This window comes from Esox lucius, chromosome 6, assembly GCF_011004845.1.
Source record: "Esox lucius isolate fEsoLuc1 chromosome 6, fEsoLuc1.pri, whole genome shotgun sequence".
In the NCBI taxonomy this organism is placed as follows: domain Eukaryota; kingdom Metazoa; phylum Chordata; class Actinopteri; order Esociformes; family Esocidae; genus Esox; species Esox lucius.
This window is the reverse complement of record NC_047574.1, coordinates 20,578,108-20,605,462: the sequence shown is the minus strand read 5'-3', so window position 1 is coordinate 20,605,462 and position 27,355 is coordinate 20,578,108. Positions and strand designations below refer to the sequence as shown.

At 42.3% G+C, this 27,355-nt stretch overlaps 1 protein-coding gene across 3 annotated transcripts in view; it reads right to left on the bottom strand.

The window, feature by feature from the left end:
• The window catches only part of wdr11 (WD repeat domain 11), a 65,806-nt gene that overhangs the window by 12,561 nt on the left and 25,890 nt on the right, over positions 1-27,355 (bottom strand). For 2 of the 3 annotated variants that reach the window (XM_020047481.2, XM_020047482.2), the window contains exons 11-23: positions 25,199-25,283; positions 19,446-19,552; positions 17,839-17,914; positions 16,394-16,502; positions 15,707-15,831; positions 14,627-14,777; positions 12,244-12,350; positions 12,032-12,146; positions 10,755-10,793; positions 7,495-7,666; positions 6,675-6,783; positions 4,662-4,724; positions 3,495-3,560 (exon numbers count right to left, since the gene is read on the bottom strand). In XM_020047481.2, the coding sequence (XP_019903040.1) occupies positions 3,495-3,560; positions 4,662-4,724; positions 6,675-6,783; positions 7,495-7,666; positions 10,755-10,793; positions 12,032-12,146; positions 12,244-12,350; positions 14,627-14,777; positions 15,707-15,831; positions 16,394-16,502; positions 17,839-17,914; positions 19,446-19,552; positions 25,199-25,283 (1,324 nt within the window). The remainder of the gene's footprint in view (positions 1-3,494; positions 3,561-4,661; positions 4,725-6,674; positions 6,784-7,494; positions 7,667-10,754; positions 10,794-12,031; positions 12,147-12,243; positions 12,351-14,626; positions 14,778-15,706; positions 15,832-16,393; positions 16,503-17,838; positions 17,915-19,445; positions 19,553-25,198; positions 25,284-27,355) is intronic. The other variant, XM_010870059.4, reaches the window with a different exon arrangement.

Here is a 27,355-nt window from a genome sequence, read left to right as displayed (position 1 = left end):
TTTTGAATATGGGGTATTGATGACAAAAAAAAAATTGCAATCAATTATAAATTGTTTCTATGAATTTGAATGAGGAGAAAGTGAAAAGGTCTGAATACATTCCAAGGGAACTGTATGAATTGACAATAGATGGTAACTCCAGAAAATGACTGGTGCCTGGACATGGGAGTTATTTTGGAATATATACATCAGCAAAGTATTAGGGAGGCTTCTGCAAATGTTTGTTTTAAGGATTCAGGAGGCTGTTCTAGTACTGAGCATTATAACTAGTTATTGTTTGTGGTAATTTCATGAAAAATTATTACTTTTGGATTATTCTATTTAGGTGGAAATATAAAACCTACAACTATGAATAAAGAGGTTACAGATATCAACAGCACAATATTGAACTGTTGCTAAGTTACCTCCTTTCACTTGCAAGAGGGTATAGAACATTGAACTGCTTTATTGCAAAGTAATGAGTGCAAAAACCTCCAGAACGAAGGAAGAAAAGTTGCCTTATTAAAAGTGTACATTCTTTTGAAAAAGGGAGTCCTTGGGGATTATCTGTAACAGTAAGCTACAGTTGAGAGTTCACCGTTTTCTGCAGGTTTATGTAAGGAGGAGAAGTGGAGCTTCTCCTGTTCCATCAAAAGGCATTCAGACCCCTTCACTTTCTTCACATTTTGTAATGTTATAGACTTTAAGATGGATTAAATACACACATTTGTTGTCATAAATCTACACATATTAAAAAAGTGAAAACAATACACAAAATGCTCTTATAACGCTAACTTTAATTGAGTAAAAATGTGTCAAAGAAAAATTGCCATCAAGAAATCACCACAATTACTGGCACCCTTGCATTTAGTACTTAGTGCAACCTCCCTTTGCCAAGATAACAGTTGTCTCCTATATTCATGAGATGGGAGAACACACAAGATATGAGACCATTCCTTCATACAATAACTATACAGATCCTTCAGAGTCCTAAGTCCGCACCTGTGAAGTGAGCTGAAGAATAAAGTCCAGGTTTTCAATTTCTGGTCAGGGTTTAGGTCAGGGGACCGTGATGGCAATCAATATTTTGTGATTGCAAAATATTGATTCTATGTTCAGGGAGAATGCTTTGGATCGTTGTCCTGTTGGACGATCCCATGACCAACTTCTGGTAGAAGCAGACAGGTTTTGGCCTAAAATATCATGGTACTTCATGGAGTTCATGTTAACATGTATCCAAACATGGCTCCCAAAGCGTTTGGAAGTAAAACAGACCCACAACATCCCAGATCCACCCAAGTGAGTATTAGGTTAATTTATGCATACCAAATTTTGCCAAAAATATAGATCAGACCATAGATCTTGGCTGTAAACAAAGTTCAGATGACACTCAAACTTCAGGAGCTAATATTTGTGGTTTGGTGAGAACAGAGGATTTCTTTCTTTCAAATAAACTTGCCGGCTTGGAGGTGGCATCTTATCATAGCTTTGGAAAACAGGTGACTCACTATGCATAAGGGCAACATATGCCCTCTTCCATACAGGTTCACCACACCTCCAATTGTTTTATATTTCTTAATTATAACTACTAGTGGAGATGGGTATTTTCAGGCATGCAGTTATCTTTTATAGCCACTGGCTGATTTGTTCTGGTCAACAATTACTGTCTCATTTAATTTGTATGTTCTCTGAGTTTTCCCATGTTGATGGATGATTGAGGGCGGTTTAGCCTGTGTCCCACCTCTTATTTCTACCCCAGTGAAAGGGGCTGCCGTGGATGAACACTTAAGAGTTCCCAAAGACTAAGATGAAAAGTAGAATCAATCGGAATATACATCAATTAGAATACACATCAAATGCATCTCTGTTCGTAAGGTTCGAGATTTATAAAAACATTTTGAATGTCAGATCATGCTGACAAAAATAATATATTTTACACCCTTTTTATCTTATTTACCTAGGGTGACAGTCATTTTAGAAGGTACTGTAAGTATACCACCACGACAATGAAGTAAGGTGGTGGGAGCATCATGCTTCCGTGGAAAGAGACTTGTCAGGATTGAGGGAAGTATAAACGAAGCAAAATACAGTCCTGGATCTTAAAACCTCATCCAGTCACAGGACTTCAGACTGGGGCGAAGATTCAGCCCGACAACGACCCGAAACACACAGCCAAGACAATGCAGGATGGGGACAGGTCTGTGAATGTCCTTCAGTGGCTCAGCCAGACTGGACATTAGCTCCACTGAACATCTGTTAAGAGAACTGAAGATCACAGTTCACCAACACTCCCCATCCAGTCTGGCAGAGATTGACAGGAGCTGCAAGGAAGAACGGAAGAAACAGCCCAAATCCAGGCATGTAAAGCTGGTAGAGACATATCCAAGAAGAATCAAAGCTGTGAAAGATGCCTCTTGAAAGTACTAAATAATATTTCTGAATACTCCTGTATGGATATTTCTGTTTCTCATTTGTAATATATTGTAACAAAAAGCTAAAACATATTTTTGCTTTGTCATTAAAGAGAAGTGGTATTCAAATCTGGACCTTGAAACCAGATCCACATTTTTTTTCATTCCAAGTCTCTAACCAGGGACTTATTTGGACCTGTGACACCAGCTGGGTGAAAATAAGGATGAAGTAGAACAGAGAACCAGCAGGCACCGGACCCCCAGGCAAAAATTTGAATACCCCTATCGTAGGGTAGTATAGATTGATGAAATGAAAGCAATTGTAAATGAAGTCAACAAAACATGGGAAAGTGAAGGACTCTGAAAGCATTTGAAGACACTGTGTACATAAACACACACAACAGGGAGTCACACTGACACCAATCACTCTTTCTCAGGGAGAAAATTATTTTGCAGTAATTTCATAGAGTGGCAGTAATTTCATATCAATGACACTGGTGACACTGCTTTTATGTGAGGAGGAATTTGTAAGAAAAATAAAGGAATGAGTCGCTGGCGTAAGTATTCAACAGCTGTGCAGTGGAAGCTCCTACTTCACACAGATGGAGAAAAAAAAACTACTTCAGACATTCCTTACTTGGTAGATTAAAAAAGGAAGATGAAATATAATTCTATTTATTCATGAAATTGTACTATTTTCTCCCCATTTCATAGTGTTTGATCACCAGTTATATTTACAATAGGCCTGTCAGATCGTGACAAGCCTCCTGAAAGACACCCCAACAAGCTGTTCCGTTTCTTAGAATACTGCTGGCTTAACCATGAAGTTAGCCGAATCACGGTTTTGGAGTAGAATGCTGAAGGTACCCAACAATCCACAAGTAATCAGTCGAGCAGAAGACGAGGAATGCCTTGCCTGTTGAAGCCTCTGGGTCAGAACCACCTTAGACCCACTGTGACTCAACAGTACGATCTAGTGCGATAGTCAGGAGAAAGTAAGAGGTTTTGCGCAGTGCCACTCCCTCCATCCCCCCCTCCCTCGCTCTGTCCCTCCCTCCCTCCCACCGTCACTCCATCCCTCCCCTCCCTCATTAACCCACTTACCGTGACACCAGCAGGCAGCGCTGCAGCAGGTTGAGCTCGGGATCCTGCAGGACGCTTTTCATGTCACTGGGGAGCCAATCAGAGAGGACGGAATCACAACATAACACATAACCATGCTTAGAGGGAGACACAGATTAGGCTTCTGAGGCTCTCAACTAACAGCAGGCACAATCTGGCAACTAACACACACACACACACACACACGATGTCAAGACAAAAAAGAACACTGGGAGACCTGGCTTGCACAACTCCCAATCTGGGTGGCCTTGCATGTGTGTGACAGACTGATAAATGGAACCTCCTCACCCAAATGCTGCTGTCACCTCCTGATGTGTGAGAAAACGGGGATTCTGTTATTTATTGCAAAATGCCCTGGATAGTGATGTTGATGTGTGTATGTGTGTGTGAGCCGTTTGCTAGTCTATACTTGTGAAAGTCAGTTGTCGTCACAAGAATAGTAACTAAAAGTGAGGATATTTTGTCGGCTCTAGTATGGACAAAGGGTATGTTATTCATATTACCAGAAGTTAAGAATAGGGTTACGTTTAGAGCAGAAAAAGGGTCAAAAAGATTTTGAATGGTGTTGTGGTTGTGGTGTATAGTGGTTGTAATAATTATCGCATACCCGTTTGTCAAGGGAGAGAGTAATTCAATTATTTATTGCAGCATTAGAAAGTCTTGTTCATGAGGTTACGGACCTGATCTTCCTTACACAACCTCAATCTCATCTCACTCACTCTCTTCTCACTGTAATGTGGGTTACAAGCTGATACATACATTGAACGGTGTGTCTACCTAGCAAAGAACAGGTTTCCAAGACAGTAACCCCCATGCTAAATGGTCAATGTGAACATTCCTGGGGTTATCAGAGAGCAACCTACAGAGAGATAATCTAAACAGAAATGTTTCTGTTGTTCTCATTATCTAGGCACATTCACTTCCAATGAAACCTACATTCACATTGTAATAGTTAATGCTCAGATTCCACAACGGGAATCATTTTCTTTGTCCCCAAAATATGTAATAAAACACAACTGTGTGTCTGTTTAAGTGCATGGATGGATATACAATGAGAGTGTGTGAGTGTCTGTCTGTTTGTGTGTGCAGGTACACTTCGATGAGTGCAGCAGCCTGTGTGCTTGTTTGGGATAAAGATCTATCACCCACTTGGACATGGAGTTCAGCTGTTCCTGGATCAGACCCTTAATCTCGTCTTTTTCAATGTAATCTCTGAAGAGAAGGAGAGAGAAACAAGGGCCCATATTTACAAAATGTCTCTGAAAGGGAGTGCTGATCAGGTCAGGTTGGCTCTGTCTTATGACTTTCTTTGACTTTCAGCTGTAGTCAAACATACTGGCACCCGTCAGATAATCCACATTGCCTAAAATAACTGTTATAAAACGACCAGAATATTTTGTCTTCACAATTCTCAACATCAACATATGATGTTAGAGAATCGTGGTTTCAGAATCAGATATATCCTTTTAGATCAGAAAACAAACAGAAATGGCATTACAAAAAAAATATTGACACTCAATATTAGGAAGCACAGCCTTTGGACAAAATACCTGCATTCAAGTGCTTCCTACAGTAATAGATGAGCTTCCTGGCCCAGTCTTCAATTTCAAAATTCTCCAGTTCTGCCAGATTGGAAGGGTCCCTCTTAACTGCTGTTTTCAGACTGCTTCACTTTGAACAGGATTAGGATCAGGAATCATTGTTTGCCACTTCAGAACAGTCCAGCATTTTCAACCATTCCTGGTTGCTTTCTGAAGTGTGTTTGTGGTCATTGTCCTGCTGGAAGCCCCATGACCTTTGATGGAGCCCCAGCTATTTGACACTGGGACACAGCTACAATCATTTGTCTGACCTCCTCAGAAAATAGTCTGGTTTGCTTTCATTTCTGCATGCTCAATGCAGCACACACAGTGACAGAAGTCAGGGGAATGAGTCATTTTCTCTATTTAGACTGGCGTAATGAGTCATTTTCATATATTAGGGACCAATTCCAAAATAAAGAAAAATCACCTGCTTGAAATCTCAATATTTCAAAGTGTGAAAAATATTCTCCAGGTCATTTAATTAATTCTTTGTGGAATAAGCTAACATTTAGTAAATTATTCACTAAGTTGTTCAACTGCAAACCAGAGAAATACATATGCATTATTTAAATAAAGAGCAAGGGTGCCAATACTTTTGGACACGACTGTACAAGACACGCTTTGTAAACGCGGGTCGAAGATCATACACATTTAGGCTGGCTTTATAGTTCATAGAATGGGTATTGTATCAAAACTGTCCTGGGGTCAGAGTGATAAACCTTAGACCTGTATACCAAGAATGAAATAATTAGCAAGAGAGATATGGAGGCTTTGTCGAGGTCAACCAGCCATATACGAACAGAGCTGCACGTAATCCAGACTTATCTTCTCCCAGACAGGCCACATTTAATGAGAATGATTATATATTTAATAAAACTTTGTGGGAGAGAACGTTAGGGAGCATGGCGGCTGAGCTGCCACATAGATCATTTGAGGTGGGCGTTGCACCACACCTCACGGAACAGGGGCGAGCCGAGCGTCAGGCCGCGCCAACTGGCCTGTCTGAGCCACAAATGAGAGCCATGATCATGCTCCAGCAAACACACACACCGGGTATAACGACTGGCGTCTTATAACACAGAAAAACCAGAGAGGTATCCAAAGGCTTGGATGAACGCTTTTGTCCAACAGGCTTGGGCCATAAACCAATTGTTTATGGTAACAAGCACGAGCTATCGAGATCCTGTCAGTGTGTTTTAGCATGCATTTGATAATCTCCTTTGATAGTCCTCTAAACAAAAACAGTTATAGACTTCGGAAAGGGTGAGCAAAGCCCACCGCATTCCATTAATTACATTCTAGTATTGGAAAGAGAAAACTGCATTTCCTGCCACAAGACTCTTATCAGCATATCTATATACAGCAAATTTTATAAATAGTCCCAGACTACATATTTTTAATTGGGGAACTCATTTCAAAGTGACACTGTACTGTACTGTATACATAACAGCTAACTGGGGCACTCATAGAGGTGACAACCAGGGGAAATGTAACAGCTATCTGGGGAAATCATTTGGAGGTGACACCTTGGGGGATGTGGCATTGTTTAAAGGAAGAAACATTAAGAGTTGAACCATACACTTGTGAGATGTCCATGGTGAAGGTGCCGGACCAGGGCTGCAGTAAAAGGAAGGCCTTCAGGGTGAGGGCAGCTCGGGGGAGCAGCAGATAGGGACACCAAACAGGATCTGAAGGGGTTGGAAGTCAATGGTCAACATTCAGAACAGCACAAGCAAGGGACAGTGTTGAATCAATTGGCAGCGAATAATGCATACCAAATACTGTAAAGGTGCAATTTATATCAGGTAACCATTTATATATCAGGCAATTGGCAGTTAATAATACATACCAAACACTGTAAAGTTGCAGTGTATATCAGACACTATATCAGATATCTGGTAACTAATTCTTCTTTCAAATTCAAAGACAGTCTTCACCCCTCACTGTGTGTGCATTGGTGCATTTTAGCTGGAAGAAAACCGGCCTTTTGTCCATGGATGTCAAATATTTGGAAAGCTACTTTAAAATAAGTTGAACCAAACTGAGTCTGTGTAAAAAATCATAGTTTATTGACCGTGTCCAACCTGCTATTATTAATCCCTGAAAGACAAAGCTAGACAGTCAGAAAGCACAGAATTCCCCAAACAGTATATGGAGGGGGAAAAATGTAAATTTTGACAGCAAGGATAAATAACCCATTTTCACCGTGGCCCTCCAGACCGCAGGCAAAATCAGTTTGACATCCGCGCTTCGGTCGATTATTTCGCCCAAACCAATGCTTGCGAATTCATGACTGGACTTCAAGAGATGCATAGAGAATTAGGGGGTAGCTCTACTTCCTGTAAGCCAATATGCCCTTTTCATGTATGCCAGCATGTCCTTTTCCTTCGGTTTCTCACCAGTCAAATCCTGCTCATCCATTCTATAGCTGGCCGACTTCATAGCCATCTCCAGCACTCTGATGCAACCATCATCTGAGGCCAGCACCACCTTGTCTGAGGTGCACCAGTCGATGTCCAGGATACGGTAATTCACGTTCCGACCAATCCGCAGGCTGCTCACCATGTTCACCTGCAGGGGAGGAGCATGGTAACACAACTTGAAGGGGTGCGGTCACACCAGAGAATAGTAATTGGCGAAAGAAAGTGTTTTGCATGTAGGGTTAGGTGTTAATTGGATATCAATAAAGATCAGATTGACAGGCTGAAATAAAAAGTTGACCTGTGTTATCATTGAAACCTAAAAAGGCCCAGACATGTAAGAATCAGCCAGTAGCCCACAGGTTAACAGTAGCAGAATGGCAAGGGAATACAAAATTGTTTTCATGCATCTTTTTTTTCTCTAACGGTAGCATGCGTGCGTGTGTGGAGAGACGTGTTGGACTCTGTGAAACCCAGCTGACAAAAGAGCATTGGTGCGTTTATCCCATTTCTCTATTTCACACGTCGTATGTATGTAGCCAGACACGACTGCTGTGCACGAAAGCTTCTCCAGCCTCCCTCTCTGCGGGGTTCACAAACAATCCCTCACAGGAGATCCATACTTCTACACCCAGCAACACTGGGGACCCACTACGTCAATCCATAACCCTGTAGTTGACAATTGTTAAGCTGGGGAAACTTTGTTGTCTTGATTCATGTTCTCGAAGACTCCACTTTAGGCACTCCGTGGACGGCTGGGGTAATCAAATACTGAACGGAGTTAGTGAGGTTTAAGCCATTCCAGGGGAGGCTGTGGAAAATGAAGCCTCTTGCGCATTCAGAATAGAATAAATGGCTACGGTAAGTGCGGAACAATGGTTGTGCTGCAGTCTCAATGTACTGTCCATATCAACTCCCATCCTACCCTATACATTCATCCAGCCTTGCCTCCTTAATCGTGCACCCATATACATTTCTGTCGGAGGAAATAAAGGAGGAAAAAAAGAAACGTGAAGGGAACATTAACTAAGAAGGTTCTTTTTTAACAACCGACAATGTGAAATGAAGGGTGTGCAGTACCAGGTGTTCAAGCCTCGATAATGGAGGAAGAAACAATGGAAGAAAAAGATGACACTCAGCACTTAGAGCAGTTGGGGACATCCATCCTGCAGCAACCTTGTGTGTGCCAACAGAATAGCTTTTAGGCTCTCCGCGAGTACTATTCTCTGATAGCCTGAAATTGCATCCCGAAATTATCCTTTACAACCAAAACAAAAGTATCTGAAATTATCAATGACAGCCAAAATAAAAGTAGGTGAAATCATCTTTAACAACCAAAATGAAATTACATAAAATGAGCCTTAACAACCATAATCCATCTTTCTGAAATTACCCATACAAGGGACGGAGGGTAACTTATTAAAGAAAGTCGGTCTGAAAGGTCACAATCAGTGCAACGGTGATATACTTTGGCCATGTTTATAGCATTTTGTTTTTAGTAAAAGAATATCATTAAACTGTTTCCCATGTGGGGTCATTCGATTTGAAACATGATGACTAAGGATGTCACGACACCAGCATTTTTTACTTTCATACGATACCAATGCAACAACGATTCTCAACATATATTTCAATACCACAGCAAAATGTATAATCAACATATTTTTTATTTTATTAACAATTACCATTAAAGCATAATTTACTTGACTTTTTCAAAAATGATTACTTAGTGCTTAGAGAAAGAAATAGCCATTTGAACATTTTGCATTTGAAAGTTTTTTTGTGAGGAACACCAGCATGCCAACATTTTCCTAGGTCAGTCTTGACTATCTTGGGCTGCAAATAAATTCAGATGCATTGAAGACAGGTTATGCCTACTTACAGCTTTTTAAGCATGTAACTGCCCTACTATGAAAGAAGAGTCAATGCAACAAATGGTACTTTTTCATCAGGGATAAGGACCGACATGAATTCCTCCAAGGACGGGCGTTTGAGAAACAATTCCATTTCTGATGATTAGAGACCAACACCTACTGACGAGCATGCTAAAAACCATGCATTTACTAAATATGCCATTTATAGTTTTCAAGTGTCGTCATGGCATATGGGAACAACTACTTGGCGGGCATTCCATTGCCCACAAATCGCCATATAGTTGCAGTTCCATTGGATGCGCTAACCGCATATAGATTGTACTTGTAATCATATTTACATGTAATCAGTTTAAAGACATGGTCTCTTTTCATCTGCACCGATGCAACCAACTCCAATGGCCTAGCTAAAGTTAGTGAGGCTAGCTAAACCTCTTGTTAAACATATAGCATTAGCTAAATTAATAACAGTTAATACAGGACAAAATCGAACCAACCCAACCTTCTCCACAGCAACCCAGGCTATCACTGGTGGGTCATTTAAACATTAGGAATGGTTTACCTGACATTGGGAAAACATGTATATTACTGGTACATTTGTCACAATATTAACAATGTTTGCCCGCAAAGCAGTCAGAGCAACCACGTAACTAAAAACGATGAATTGCTCCTTAAATTTCACATCAATACATGATGATCCTAAATCGATACATTCGGCTAGCTAGGCTATATATTTGTTGCATTTAGGTGAAGACAAATAACTGCGCTTCGGGTGGTGTCAAGGAATGAACACCAACACTAGCAACCATGGCTGAATTCATATTAGCACAAAATATGTCTAACTTGAATTGTGTACTGGTCTGATGTTCGCCTGATAACGTTAACGGAGCAAAGCTGAGTTAAAAGGGAGCAAAAAGAAGTTAGCTAGTTAAATATAATATTTTGCTCCATCGTTTATCACTAACAGAACTGATTGTTGGTCTCAAAGCATACGCATGCACCTAGTTAGCTGTGAGCAAAGCATGCGATTTGTGGTAGATCTCATATAGGGATCAAAATGTTCACTAACCACATTAATGTTTTCCCAAAGAGGCCCACTGACTAATGTTAACTTTGGGTGTCTGCCGGTTTTCCTTTGCTGCTGCACTTGCAATGAGTGATGACGACTTTTTCTGTCCTTAAAGATGTATGACATCATTTCGTAATGCTTACGCAATTATGTACCAGTACAACTGATACTACTGAAAGTGTGCGATCAGAAAATATATATATGTTTAATTCGAATAGGAATGCAAGTATGGATTCTCGTGACATCCTTAGTGATGACCCCTTTCCCAAAAGAAAAGACTCTCAGGAATAAGTACATACCCTTACAAAAGAGTGGACAGGACCAGGCACTAAATCAGACTGAGGGGAAAAGAACAAGAGCATACACAATCATTGCCTGATGAGTTTTACTGACGTTCCTTGAACTTCTCAACAGCTTTCTTACTTGGTGCAGTTGTTCCCATAATGTTTGGGAACCCCTGCCGTAAAGTAACCAAGAATGTTGCACAATTAATCATTTTACTTGGCGAATATAAACATTTGATAATTTTGCAAATTTGGCAAGCGATACAATTATCGTTATTTTCACATTTACAGGCTAAGTAGTGGTGCATATGCAGTAAATGATTCCTTTATAAGACCACCCATTGGTCTGCAGGTCATGCATTGAATCTAATCTAGGTGTCTACCTTTGGCATATAACTATGAAACGAATGCATCCCATATTTTACAATTCAGTCATTAAGCAGAGGCTCTTATCCAGAACGGATTACTCATCAAAGGACTAACTAACCATTCATCTGAAAATAGGACAGCCCTGCAACCCAGGAAAAGTAACTACATTATACTTAATAAAGTGGCGACCAGCAAAGCCAGTGCTATATTTGTTTTTCAAATAATAATGAATTCATAGTTAAAACACCTGCTAGAAACAAACCCTAAAAGAGTATACTGACACCGTAACAACTGTCTTTCTTTAACCAACACTTGCACATTTCATTTTTGTACTTGCAGTGATTTTGCTGGTAGCTGCCTTTTTGAGGGAAGTGTGAAATTACTGTGATTTGAGTTTTTACCTGACTTGAAGGAGCTGACCTCTATGAGTTGCTCTGGATAAGAGTATCTGTGCTAAATTACAGAAACATTTTAATGTCCACAATGCCTGAGGGAAATCTTTCTGGGGAGGGCCTTGGATGAAGAAAAAAGTCAGTGGACGTGCAGAGCTTCAGTCTATCATTTCAGTGTGACTGGGACTTGGCAGGGGAACACGGCACAAACTTTCTAGAATGCAATTACACCAATGTGTGTGCCAAACGAAATCCCATTTCCTTTATCGTTCACTACCTTTGGGCCCAGTAGTGCACTACATAGGGACAATGGTGCATTTTAGAACACATACAAATTGTTCTTAGCTAGCGTGACATTGCATTAATTTTGCCCATCGATTATTATAGATTTAATCTCATTCAAATTGACAATGCCCTCGTTGACAGGAAAAACTAACAGAATGACACTAGCCGGCATGCTATTTGGAGTGAATTTGAATCTTGTTCAAATGTTCCATGTCCCTTGATGCCAGTAAGAATGAACAGTCTCACCTCCTTCGTGTCCCAGACCTCAGCTCCATCTGTGTACATCACCAGTAGCTTCTGGTTCCCTTTCCCAGGGGCAAACCGGATCTTTTTAACCCAACCACGGTGAGTAGGAATCCCTCTGTAACAAACACAGAGAAGTTACTATACACACACGGAGAAACAGGCATGCACGCGTGCACACACCCACACATGCAGGCACGCACACATACTCCTACCTGGAGAGCCGGGCTTTGAGGTCCCAGAAGTTGAGGTTCCCATCCACATCACCCAGAACCAGAGTGTCTCCCTTCCAGGCGATGCACGCAATACTACCCATACTTCCCTGTAACACACACACACACATAGGAAAAGAAGATATTAGAAGTTAGGAGGACAGGAGAAAATAACTCCAACCAATCCATCTCTTTGAAATACCTCAATGGGAGTCATGAGAAGGACTAACAAGCACCAATGACATCCGCCTCAGGTCTGGATTCAGATTCTATTAGAATGATCTAATTACCTACAGTCTTTGAAAAACACACAGAGAATTTTCCAAGGGAGTGAACAGAACATGGGTAATCATATAGATGGTATGGGTGTGCACTTTTGGGACTTTTCAAATGTTACAAACAATTGAGCACAGAAGTGCTTGAATTGAGAGCAAATAGTATTATAACCCAGATATCATGTGCTCCTGTAGAATAGATCAAACACTTCAGCTTCAGCTAGGTGTAAGTGTAACAGAGCTTCTGCCACTAAAGAGCTATCCACGCAAAAGAGCTAGCCTGTACAATGCCAAATACCTACCCACGTTGGATCTGAAGAGGGGAAGAGGTTACGAGGTGAGCTATAAACAGACATTTAGAACACTGCTGAGAGGATGAGCGAAAGAGACTCAGAGACTGGGAGAGGTAAAGGGAAAATAAGAAAGAGATAATAAAGAGAACAAATGTCAGTCAACTTCCGGTCTGAGAGAAGTTTGGGGAATTTTCCTCAAAGTTTCCTGACAAAGATGTGAAGGCCCATTATCAGCGTAGAGGGTACATGTATTATTGGGGATATGCAAATGTTTAATCTCTAAATAAATAGCAGATCTTTAAATAGAGAATGTGCGATAAAGTGAGTCTGGATGGGAGATAATTTAAATCCGTGGATACACCTTCTCATCCCTCTGTCAATCACTGATAACACCATGCTGGAGGTGAACAAGAAGCAATAGTTTGCAATTAGCTATTATAGACAGAACCCAGCCTATGCTAAGCAAAGCACTAAAAAGGCCACTGTTTGTTACATTAGTGGTCTTATACAGCAAGTTTATTGGAAGTTACAATTAATGTATGCATGAGGACAGCTCACGAAAATCTACATTAGCACACCAACTACCATAATATAGAAACTATACTTAGAGTGTCATAGAGACAGAGACACAACAAACTAGGACATACCGAGAATAGCGCATGCACGCACACACACACAAACATACACACAAACACACACACAAACACACACACACACACACACACACACACACACACACAAACACACACCCACACACAATGAAGGGTGGCTGGTGCAGTACAGATATGATAGAATGAAAGCTGTCTGAAACAAAGTCTCCTGTCATTACAAAGTGGCATAAAGCTTTGACAGCCTATCATTTGATGGGTCACACAGCGCAGGATGCCCATTACGGTGTTGTGAGGCTGGTTGGTTGTGTTGTGGTGCCAAATAGCCAGCAGCGGTACATAAAAGAGCGGCGAGGCAGCAGGATGCTCAGATTGGCTCAGATCGACCTGGGCTCGCCGCTATGTGGAGGCGGAACGCAACGGCTACGCCCGCTTACGTTAGGGGGAAACCGGCTACTCTTCGGGTGCCACATAAATGAGAGACAAAATACCCACAATTGAAAGAACATTTCGTCATTGTCTCTCGTTGTTCAGGCTGACGTTGGAACAAATGTTTAAACAGGTTGCGTTCAGGGGAGAGAGACAGAGGGAAAGGAAAATGAACAGGTCAGGGGCCGGTCAAATAAAGACATGGTTAGGGACGGGATTCTTCTTTGTGTGGTTAATTTGAATAAATTGGGAATTTTGTCTTAAACGTCTTAAAATGTTTTTTCACGTTGTCATTATGGTGTCTTTTTTTTGCAGATTAACGTAAAACAAAAAGAAAACTATAGATAGGATAGTGTTGCTGCGACGTCCATAACTTGAGGTAAGTTTGTAAAACACAACTCTGCTGAACCTACTGCTGACGACCAGGGTTAAAAATAAACTGGTGTAGTAGTATCCCAGTGGACCTCCAAAATTAGGCTTTCGCTTGTATTTTCATAGTGGTTCTCAGTGACTGCAGGACACCTCATTATGAGAGGCTGGGAGGCTTTTGTTGGCCTTCAATCAATTCGATTCATGCGGTTTCATTGACATTAGCTTCTGTAAGGAGAATGAAAATGAAACACTGAGCTTGAATCAATCCTAAAGAGTTTCAAAGCTATTGCTAGAGAGTAAAGGTGAGTAAAGGGCAGACGCGGCATGTTACAATGACAGCAGTACAACAGTGTCCATGAAGAAACGGCCCGGGGGAAGGGGTTTTGAAGAAGTTAAAGCTCCGACTCACATCTGGGGGGATGCGGGCTCCGTCCTTGACCATGTTCCCCTCGACCGTGATGTGGTACACCTGTCCGTCTGTGTCTGTGAACACAAAGTGTTCACGCGCTGAGATGGCCTGGCCCCCGCCCTCCGACTTACTCTCTGCGTCCTGCAGAAGACTGGAGACGCACAGACGCCTTTCACTATTACAGCGGGAAAGGCTAAAAAAGCCAGCTGCCCGGTCTCCGAAACGGTTCAACATCTACTGATCTCACCCCAAGATGGTCTTGAAGAAACACATAAAATGCAGTCACGCACACAATGTTATATCGCACACTTAGCAATGCTGTAATGATGACTAGGACCAAGACACAGTTTTTCGACTGGGGAGCAAATCCTCCCAGCCCAAATGACTTCGTATGGATGCTATTTTTCTTTTTTTGTGTGTGTGTGTGTGTGAGGGGGGGGGGTGGTTTCACAAACACAGGTTAATACTAGTTGAGGGATTCTTCATTGACCTTGACTTTTTAAATCCTAGACTAGACTTAATCTGTGTCCAAAATCAACACAGAATGCATGTACACAACAAGTGATGCAAGCTGCAGCTGACAAGCCAACTTGACAAAAGTCAAAATCAGTTAATTTAGAGCAGCCACAACGTTATTTATCAACTTGCATGAGTGCCTGTCTTGGCTGCCGTAGCCTGTAGTATTCCAGTCCCTACCCACCCCCCATTCAGATTATACAGCCTGCCTTATCATTGCTAGTTTTAGCCTACACATTCCTTTTCATTTTGCAAACTTTCATTGTTGCATTTCCATTTTACATTACTGAACCCACTCCACTTAAAGTGGGATTGGAGTCTGATTAAAAATGTTTCTTCTTACAATTCTGACCAGTTGTTCTCTCCTCACAAATGCATTAAGTCCAAGCCTTTTTGCTTCAAACAAGGCTGGCTAAACCTGGAACTACTTGAAGCACCTGTCGTGGAGTTTCTGATATTTGAATACCAACATCTGTTCAAATATTTAAATATTAAGATACCGTTCCCATTCCTACGAATGATAAGGGACTACGGTGCAACTGGGCGCCCATCGTGACCTCTGACCTGATTACGGAGGATTCCACGCTGCTCTGCTCGGCGTCAGACAGAGTGGTCTGTCGGGCCATGGCTTCCCGTGCTAACATCTGCTTCTTCTTCAGACTCTTCAGATTGTGGGAGGGAGACCACTCCTGCAGGGGCGTGCGCGCACACACACACACACACATACACAATCTGCATGTGACATCTGGAGGTACCATTGCTGGAGTTTTTCTGGATCTGGACCTATGAAATCGACCCATAGAAATTCCCAACACAAACACATCCCAGCTTCATCATTCAGGATTGTGGCTCGAACCGCAGCTCCCATTTTGTCTGGGGGGTGCAATCAATATGGAAATGAGCCAGGGCTAGGAAGAGCATATATTATTAACGTTACTGTGGCTGTAATTTGCACAGTGTCTGAGTCTTTACAGCCCACAGAAAAGTTTGACCAACATCCCTCTTCTTTTATGAGTTTTCCTTAAGACTAATAAAGCTAACTCCATCCTGAGAGGTAAAATTGCCCAAACTAATCTTCCAAATGGCAAATTTACCAATGCGTACACAGCCTTGAGACATATTTGACAAAGAATTACCAACACAGAAAGAGTCTGGCAAAGTGCTGCCTTTCATACATTCATAATATTTAGGTGTGTGTTCGCTATGGATCATAGGGTTTTCAGTGTGTGTATGTCTATTCAGTGCTCATACCAGGGCCGTGACGGTGGGGAAGCTCTTGGCCATCTCTCGGAGCAGGGTGCCTGTCCTGACATCCCATAACTCCAGAGGCTTGTCTCGGAACACCACCACCAGGTACTGCCTGTAGGGGGCAACACCAGCACCTCAGCACAGGAAACGTCACTGCACCGTTTTCATGGTCAAACCAAATCTCTCTACGGCCACTACGGGATGGTTTTCTCTCTCAGTTGTACACGCGGACGCAGACAGAAATACCGATAGGCAGACAGAAAAACCGACAGGCAGACAGAAATACCGACAGGCAGAAAGAAATACCGACAGGCAGACAGAAAAACCGACAGGCAGACAGAAAAACCGACAGAAAAACCGACAGTCAGACGGAAAAACCGACAGTCAGACGGAAAAACCGACAGGCAGACGGAAAAACCGACAGGCAGACGGAAAAACCGACAGGCAGACGGAAAAACCGACAGGCAGACGGAAAAACCGACAGGCAGACGGAAAAACCGACAGGCAGACGGAAAAACCGACAGGCAGACGGAAAAACCGACAGGCAGACGGAAAAACCGACAGGCAGACGGAAAAACCGACAGGCAGACGGAAAAACCGACAGGCAGACAGAAAAACCGACAGGCAGACAGAAAAACCGACAGGCAGACAGAAAAACTGACAGGCAGACAGAAAAACCGACAGGCAGACACTATGCAGGTAATCTGCTACATGTGCCAAAGCTAATGGGAATCCGGAAGACCTAAAGACAGGGATCACAGTCAAACACCCCTCTTTGTTTGAAGGGAGCCCTGCGCTGCCACGGATTTGGTGTTATTCTAGTGGGAGAACATACAGAACAGGAATGCGAACGAGCTCTAAGGGGTAACAGAGACAAAGAGCAGGAGATTTAAGATGCAAGTTCCTCTGAAGAATCATTACGAGTGCTGATGAGGCAAGCTCTCTCTCCCCATACCTCGTTTTCCACACTCTCTTTTCATCCCTCCCAATCTTCATCTCTTTATACTAAATCTCCCTGGCTTCCTCATTCCTCCTCTTGATGTACATAGTGAGAGAGCTCTTTAGAGGGCCAATTGCAATCAGGCACAGGTGATTGAGGCGGACAGACGCTCAGTAGAGAGAACACAACGAAGAGAGCACGCCCTGGATCCTTAGAGCAGAGTGGATGGCCACTGATGGACAGGGGAGCACAAGAGGCTTAATCAAAAAACACTCGGCTTGGAGACGTGGGGGGGGGGGGGGGGGGGGGGGGGGGGGGGGGGGGTGTGTAGCACAAGAGGAAGATGAGGAGGATGGTTTGCGGTGTTTAAGGTGAAAGGCGCGCGTGTGCCCGATCAGTGTTGGTTTTTGTGCCTCATGTATGACTCCACGCGCACGTAAGTGCGCATGCTTGACATGCTTGACATGCTTGACAGTGCAAAGGAGGGGGTCGTGTACGGGGGACTCACTTCAGATGAGACACTTTCATCATCTCAATCGCCGGCTCGTCATTCCCCCGCTCGCCTCGGAATGCAAAGCACCTGCCTGGGGGCGGGGTGGGGTGGTGGTTGAGGGGGGAGCAGAGAGAGCACCATACCTTTCAACACCCAGACACATAAGTACGGTCATTTGTATATTAGTTAAAGACTAAAAGAGGTTTGAGACGGATCTCCAGGTAACTCCATTACACAGAAGTGTAGATTACTTTGTATTTACACTAACCAGATCGACTGCTGCGGCACCATCATACCAATATACCATTATAGCAATAACCAGATTAACAAACATTACATTCCTTACAAATCCCGTTATCCGTCCTGGAGGGCCATTTAATACAAGCTCATATTGCATAGAAAATTGCAGAAGGCTAAGCGAAGAGTGCACTTAAGTTGGATACCAGACAGGAGAAAAGGGGAGGCCGATGAAATGAACACATTACGCGCAGAGAATGGTGTGGAGGTAAGGTCCCACTGTAATCAGTCTAGGATGGGTGTCTGAAACTAATGCTGCCCTCAATCATCGACAGCATTGTTTATTCTCTCACTCCGTGTGTGTGTGTGTGTGTGTGTGTGTGTGTAGATACGTATATACGAGTGTGTGTCTGTTACCCTCAGGTCCGGAAGAGTACGTCTTAATTACTTAATTAAGTTCGTCTTAAAAAATCTGACCAGACTCTGAGATGCAGTAATCACTGTCTCAATTTCTGAAATTCACACATACACACACAAAAACACTTGAAAGTGTTTCTTGAAGTCCACTCCTTCTGCACTCTGTCCCTATTTCCCTATGTCCAGTTCCACCTCCTCTACCTCTCCTTAGTCCTCATCCATGCTCCCTCGTCCGCACCCTCTCCATATCGGAGCTCAGTGTGGTGCGTATTTCCCTGCAGGGCTCTCAGTCACCTTCCGTTCAATAGTCCCAGACCACAAGCAATAAGCCATTAAGACAGTCTCAAAGGGGAAGGGAAACATTGACACGTCGTGAGATCTCATTGGACTGTCAAACCTGACACTCTCCGGCCATGCTATGATGATGGTACAGAGATCATTTTTGGATTAGAAACTGCGTCACCAGAGTATGAGAAGAGATGTCTATTATTGACAAACACTGTGAGAAGGGTGTCAGATGTTGTTTTACAAGATGAGCTAAATTTGGATATCTACAGTATTACAAAATAGGGGAGAGAGAGGCGTTATGGAAGCTCATGTGTTAACTTATGCAAATACTGTCCAGCTAAACCTACCACTAAGTCTCAGATATCCCAGACTATTAAGTTAGGTTAAACAGCAACAGAAGGTCTAGCAAAATCTAACATCTCAAAAGGGGAAATACAAATATCTTGGGTTGAGGAGAAATGGATATGAAGTTTGGGTAGGCAGGATCAGTGCTAAGGTGGCAACTATTGTATTTGGCAGTGACATTCCCATTGACGCCACTCATTCCATTTACAATCTTTCTGTCACAACTGATGACAGGACTTTTTGCGGGAGGTTTAAACTGGGAACATGGGTCCATAGTAGGAAGGCACTCAGCCAATCCGTCAGGATTCTGACATCTGTCAGGACAGACTACTCACCAGTGGGCAGGTCGACATGCTGGAGCTCATTCCTAACCAATCCTGCGTTGTTGGGGCTCGAGGTGGCAAAGGATAGGAAGCTGGTGAGACTGACCCATTCGATGCCTCTGCGGAACACACATACAAAAAAATAAATAAATACGTAACCCTCTTTATTTCTTCTGATGACACAGCATTAAACACTTCACTCTCTTTTTCATCAGTGTTGAAACAGCAGAAATATATATTTATTACATGTCCACACTTCTCAAAGTTGAACAAACTATTTGCTTGGAAGAACATGCCTTATTTGCATATGTTCCAGTGAGCCTAGCCTTGAATTAATTTTATATTAATCAGCCATTATTAATTGTTAGTGTGGAATCTGAGCATTAACAATTACAATATGAATGTACGTTTCATTGGAAGTGAATGTGCCTAGATAATGAGAACAACTGAAACATCTCTGTTTAGATTATCTCTCTGTAGGTTGCGCTCTGATAACCCCAGGAATGTTTACAGTGACCATCTGGCATGGGGGGGGGGGTTAACTTCTAGAAACATGATCTGTGCTAGGTAGAAACACCCTTAATGTATAGGCTAGCTGGCAACTAACATTACAGTGAGAAGATAATGGAACCGAATGACATCAGTGCTGCAATTCTCCAATAAACTTGAGCGTACTTCTCCCTTGATTTGATATGGGTTCTACATTATTTGACCACTATACGTAACCGCCGATTTCTAACATTAGTGACAGAGACATGGCTGTTGCATTTATTTATTTTGAACGCTAAGGACTTAACTGAGATCCTACACAAATATGTTAGTATTAAATTATCCTGATTATTTTACCAGGTAAGCTGAATGAGAAGACATTCTCATTAAAATCTATAATATTTAATAAATACAGAACAAAAAAAACATGTTAAACACAAATTAATGACAGTTTGAAAGACATCAATATCTTTAAATCAACCCCAGTTAAATTAGCCAATTTGCTGTTTCACCTTGCCGGCATGGGGATTGGATCTAGTAAATGATCAGATGCAACAGCCTCAAGGCTACTCTGTCACTCTGTTTCTCTACTAAACAAACAATTAAAATTGGTCCATCAGTACGTTTGTGAGCACAAAAAAAAGTTACTGACACATTTTTGCGACCAACTAGGGGTCAAAAACACAGTGGCGATTTTGGGGTGGTCTGGTGGTCTAAGCTGATGCCTCCAGGGCAAAAATACTGTTGCAGCATGGGTTCAAATCCAGTCCACTCTTCTTGCAACAGATTTGGGAACTGTAGCCTGACAAAATCCATGAGTACTGAAATTGCATTTCAGTTCATTTGATTTACAAAAACGGTTTCACTGATTTATTTTTTGTTTGATTTGCTATACTGGTGTCAGCGTCATCACAGACTGGAAAACCATCGTCACCACAGATTTCCCAGTTAAATGTAGTCCCAGCAACCCTGTTTATTTGTATAAATTGTGTTACAGCAGCTACAGCAACACAGCCAAACTTGTCACGGGACCAAAGACAATGGCACAGCAGGGAGCCCTTAAAACAGGTGAGGAGAGGTGTGGATAGTGGGACAGGGGAACAAGGGCTGGGCCAACAGACCAGGCTCAGCATGGGAGACGCTTAGATCCATGCAGCTATGAGATGCTACACAGCCACACAATTAATGAGTAATTTTCTCTCCACGAAATGTAAAAGAGATGTAAATGAGATCCCAAAAAGTCCAACGTCCAGTGCCGTGAAAGCACTAACCCGTATGCAGGAAGAGATGCACCTGCACATAGATCCTTGAGCTAAACTGAGTTATATTTTAGCTCAGATATCAATGTGTCCAAAACTGTAGAAAATAAATGAAGATAACTTTCAACTTTCAAGAGGGGGTACTTCATCACATGGCTGTAGATATTCTTCAAAAACTTGGTTTTAGTTTGAGATGAAACTTTAACTGCTAGATGTCAGGGTAACAACAGTACAACGAGAACCAAGCTAGTGTGCGGCACCTACAGTGCTGCTGGAGAACAGCAAAGAGCGGGAAGGCTATAGGGAGGCCCTGCATTAGAGACATCAGCAGACCCAGGCTTTCGGGACTCTAGTTGCAGATGTTTTCTGGTCAACCCCGAGTGGCGCACCACCTCACATTAACGCAGAAACGATGGCGTCAACGAAACATGGGCAATGAGAACGGACAAGCGCTTCATTTCCACGCGTGCACCTCGTTATGTTTCAGTGGCACCGGGCATCCCAGATAGGTGACAGAAGTGTCTCCTTGTTTTCTGACCCAATTTTGGGAGGGAGTTGTGAGGTTAAGTGTGCGGCAGGTCTCGTCAATCTCCTGGTAGCCCCACCTTCCCACACCGGACACCCATGACTCCAGGTCAGGGCTGAGGTCCAAAGTCCTGGAGTTGTTCATCCTAGTGGCACCGCTGAGGGGGAAACTGCAACAGACCCAGCTTGCTGCTATTGGTTCCGTTACCATGGAAACCCAGCGGCCTTACAGAGGCAGCTGAAACATTTGGCCCTGTATCTGGTACGACCAAAATACCACGTCATTTGTTACTTGGAATAATACATTACTTGGAAACATTACACTGCACCCTCCTTCATTATTTGTTTCCCATGGTGTAATTGAGTGGCTAGACATTCAATCTACCGGCCAGAATGGATGGTGAAGCGAAAGGTTATGCTGTATCAAGCTACAATATAAGAATCAGTTCTTAGGGCAACAGTTTATTACTGTAAATACAATTACAATCTGGGTGGCTGGATTTTCAATCTACCGGTCAGATTGGCTGGTGAACCAAAAGGTTAGTTTGTATGGCCATGGCTCCATCAATGTCTCGGCCCAACCAAGTGAGAGCACAAGGCATTTGTAGGTTCAAGACCACGGAGAAAGCACCCAGAGGGAAATCTAGCGCTGACAAATGTGGAGACAAGAGCTCTCAGAGGCTAAGCAGGACAGTAGACACCAAAAGGACAAACAGCCTTTTGTTGTCCCTTGTCCTCCAAAAGACTACGATGACACGTCTGCCCTGTAAACTGCCGATAATCCAGAGGGAAGCACATGAAAGCCAGAGACAATAACATTTTATTCCGTTTTACTTCAAAGCACTGACACTCAAAATAAGTATATCCCGTTAAAACTGAAGTAAGAATGGATAGATTAATTAAATAGAAAATTTTAGGGAAATAGTGCAAGAAACCTGCTTCAGTCTGCTAAAAAACTGAAGCTTAAAATTCACCTGTCAGCAGGACAATGATCCCAAGCACAAAGAGTGACTTCGGAGCATCTCAAAAATAAAATGTGAATGTCCTATAGAGGCCCAGTCAAAATCACCCTTTTCTTCTGACAAATTTTTCCCAACATAAAACCAATGTCACCATAAAATTACTGATTTTTAGAGTCTGTGTTCTAAAATAAACTATCAAACAGAAACAAATGTCAATGCACCATTTGTAATTGGTCACTTTTTGAAATATTTATAAAGTGTATATAAATATTGCTCCATGGGCAATTCACATTGGCCAGCATCACCAGGGGATCAGGGTGTCATCGTCACCACAGATTTTCCAGTTAAATGTAGTCCCAGCGACAGCAGGGAGCCCTTAAAACAGGTGAGGAGAGGTGTGGATAGTGGGACAGGGGAAACAAGGGCTGGACCTACAGAGCAGGCTCAGCATGGGAGATACTTAGATCCATGCAGCTATGAGATTCTACACAGCCATACGATTAATGAGTCATTTTCTCTCCATGAAATGTAAAAGATGTAAATGAGATCCCAAAAAGTCCAACGTCCAGTGCCGTGAAAGCACTAACCCTCCAGTATGCAGGAAGAGATGCACCTGCACATAAATCCTTGGGGTGATTCAAAAAAAGCATTTTCCATGTTCCCTAAACCTAATCTTAACATCAATAACTTAACCATTTTACCTAAACTTAACCCAGACCCAATGCCTAACCATAACCTGGAATACCTAAACCTATTTTCAACCCATTTACCCATGACTAAGAGGAGACCAGCCATAAAACCATTTGGGATTGTCTGTTTTTTTTCTATCTTTGTTGGGACATTTGATTCCACATATACTGACACGCACACATACACACACACTTCACAATCTAAAGACATTAAACATCTCACCACTCTCCCTTTGTCAGCAGGAGAATATATGCAGGTCAGAGAGCACAGCAAACTGAGATTTATGTCATGTCATACACGACACATACATATACGCACCCACACATGCACGCACCCACACATGCACGCACGCACGCACACATACATGCACGCACCCACACATACATGCACGCACCCACACATACACGCACGCACCCACACATACACGCACGCACCCACACATACATGCACGCACCCACACATACACGCACGCACCCACACACGCACGCACCCACACACGCACGCACCCACACATACACGCACGCACACATACACGCACGCACACATACACGCACCCACGCATACACGCACCCACGCATACACGCACCCACGCATACACGCACCCACGCATACACGGACCCACGCACCCACGGACCCACGCACCCACGCATGCACGCACCCACGCATGCACGCACGCACCCACGCACGCACACACAGAGTGTTTGTGCATATGGATAAGATAAAATGGCCACATCAATTTGACGATGACTGACAAGTGTATCAAGAGAAAGATAAAAAGGGAGAGAATGTGTGTGAGTTTATCTGCGTGCGTTTGCATTGTGTGTGTGTGTTTGTTTGTGTGATGCAATGGAGAGCCGACAGGGATATGAATGGGAGTGTTGGTGTGTTGCTGAGTGGAGCATGGCTGCATTTCAGATGAAATTGTGAGCACACAAGCTCACACACACACTACATAAAATGTAGCAAAAAAAATATTCATTAAAGTTTGTATTTGTGGAGGGCAACTTCTCTCATTAAGAAGAGCCTGGCCATCTAAGGATGGATGGTTGTTTGTTCCCAATCAATTTCTTAATGCCATAATTGATTCAATCTCACGGTTAATTAATCACGGTGAATAGTTTATGAGCTCATTAGAAAGTGGTAATTAATGACCAAAGTTTTGCTCTACATTGATGTTCGCTTCCAGACTTAATCTTGGCTTCCAGTGTGGTTAAACTTACCTTTAAGGGGCCTCCAAACTTTCTACTCTATTTTCTTCCAATTCCTTGCTTCCACTCAATTTTTACTTAATTACGCGTTGATGTCAATATGAGAATAAATGAAAATTGAACTTAATATTAAGTGGAAGCTGCGATTTGCACCTTACTGAAAGGAATTAGGGTTATTTAAGTAATCAGTGCTATTGATGTAGAACGCCAATACAACAGAAGAGTTGGCGAGTTCGCTGGGTTTGAGACCGCTACACTAGAAAAGCCTTTGCCAAGCTTAACATTTCAAAAGTAAACTAAAGTAGTTGGGAAGAGACGCAAACCATGGCTAAAAGAAATAACAATTACATAATGAGTTGTTCCATCTTTGTTTCTTCTATTTATGCATATTCCAGCTCCCTGAGAACACCTGGTAAAGTGGGGTCACAGCCAGGGTTCAGCCATTATCAATGACCCAGGGACAATTAGGGTTAAGTGCATTGCTCAATGGCAAACCAACAACATATTTGCTGCCTTGTCGATTTAGAGATTAAAATAATTTTTTATTGCATGCCAGTTAGCACACCTGCTAGCCTACCTTTAAAAGACGGGTGTTCACATGGTCATAAAACAACAATGGGGATGTTACTCACTTCACTTCACAAGAGTGGACACTCAGGTCCTTGTGCAGAAGTCCACTGGTGAGGTTATAGACCAGCACTGAACCATTACTGGTCCCTGTGGACAGACAAAGAGACAGAAAGAGAGTTACCGACCATGTAGGAACACGTATGCCCTCAGTACTCGCTCTGGATGAGAACATACGCCAAATGGCTAAAATGTAAGAGTTGCAATGGTAAAAAATTATTCTAACTACCAACAAGTAGGATTTTAACTTTCAGCCGTCCCTCAATTTCAGTGTTTGCCCAAAAGCAAACACTTTGCGGAGTGAACAATGTGATTGTTTTGCTCGTTGAAAAAACTCTTGGCAGTAAAATTGGATAGTCAGTTGTGAAGAAAGCCATGTCATCGTGGAATTCTCAGTCACAGAAAAGTATGCAAATAACCTGTAATTAACTGCAATAATATAAATGTGTGAATAAATAATGGAAATAATGCTTTTGGTCATTTCTTTACATCTTGACAATATTTTTTTCCATTTCTTTTAATATAATCAGCTAAGGTGGATCCTAATAAACTAAGACAACATGTCGTTGAAATATCTGAATTATTTCATCGATTATCATTATATTAAATTTGAGTTAAGTTATTTTTCTTTACTACTATCCAAACTCTAGTCTAGTGCAGCAACAATGAAACAGTATTTTTTTGACAGATGGCCCGCTGAACGTATTCATCTGAAGGTTCTTCAGATTCACTGTCACTAGAATCCCAATTTGAAAGGACAGCTTGAGGGCTTTCTTGGTTTAGTTGCAAAAATATTTGGTTTTGTCATCACTCCTCAGGTGGATGATCTGGGAACTGAGATTGACAGACAGTGTGACATCAATCTGTGTTCTCTGTCACTATCTTTTTAATCTAGCGCATGTCAAAGCTTTTCAAAGTTGCTCAAATATCTCTAAGCCTATCAACGCATTCCCTCCAGTGACCCCATCTCGCTCAGGTACATCAGCTAGTGGAACATATCGAATCGGTTAAGCTCCATCTAATAAACAGTGTAAACCCAGGTGCACTGCTAACATTAGATATGCAACTCTGATTCAACGAGCAGTTGCTGCTGAAATGATACAGATGGAGAGGTTCTTTGGGTTCATGAGACACTACTTAGAATGGAGGGATGAATTGTAATGTGGAAATAATAGCATGATATAACACTGTGATAGATGGGCTGATCTGTGGACATCAGAGGTATTGAGGTTTGCTCAACAAAGAATGCCTACAAACAATAACACTAAATACTATATGCAGTGCCCATCGCCTAGGATATTTTCAAACCGATGCCCTGATTTTCTCATAAAGCTATTTTGAGAGCTCCTTTGGGATCATGGTTGAGCATTTATTTTAAAATATGCTACCCGATGGAGGGAATTTACAGAAAATGCTGATTTTATCCTTAAATCTTGTGAATTAATCTATGCAGGTGGAGGCCAATTAACTTGGTATGATATTTCAAAGGTGATTGGTTTCATCTGAGCTCATTTAGGATTGCTTGTACAAAGGGGGTGGAGACTAATCCAATTATATGATATTTCCATTGTGTTTTTGATATATTGTTTAATTTCACAATAACAAATAATACCCATAATCATATGGATTAAGTTGTGTAGATAACTAGAAGGACAATGAGTGTGCGGGGAAGGAGGGATTAGAAATGATGCCAATAACCTGATAATACTAATATGTATTCATATATAACAGCAGTGAAATAGTAACTATATTTGGCGGTCTGCTGCTTGATAGCATTGAGACCATAAGACAACATCATCCGCAAAGAGCAGAGACGAAATCGTGTGGTCCCCAAACCTGACACCCTCTGGCCCCTGGCTGCACCTAGAAATTCTGTCCATAAAAATTACGAACAGAACAGGCGACAAAGGGCAGCCCTGCCGGAGTCCAACATGCACTGGGAACTAGTCTGACTTACTGCCGGCAATGCGAACCAAGCTCCTGTTTCGGTGGTACAGGGACCTGACAGCCCTTGAGGAGACAACAAATACGATTAAAAGGAGACAGCCTAATGGGAATGTGTAGTCAACCAATTTGATTACTAAGAGATAGCCTAATGGGAATGAATAGTCAACCAATTTGATTACTAAGAGATAGCCTAATGGGAATGAATAGTCAACCAA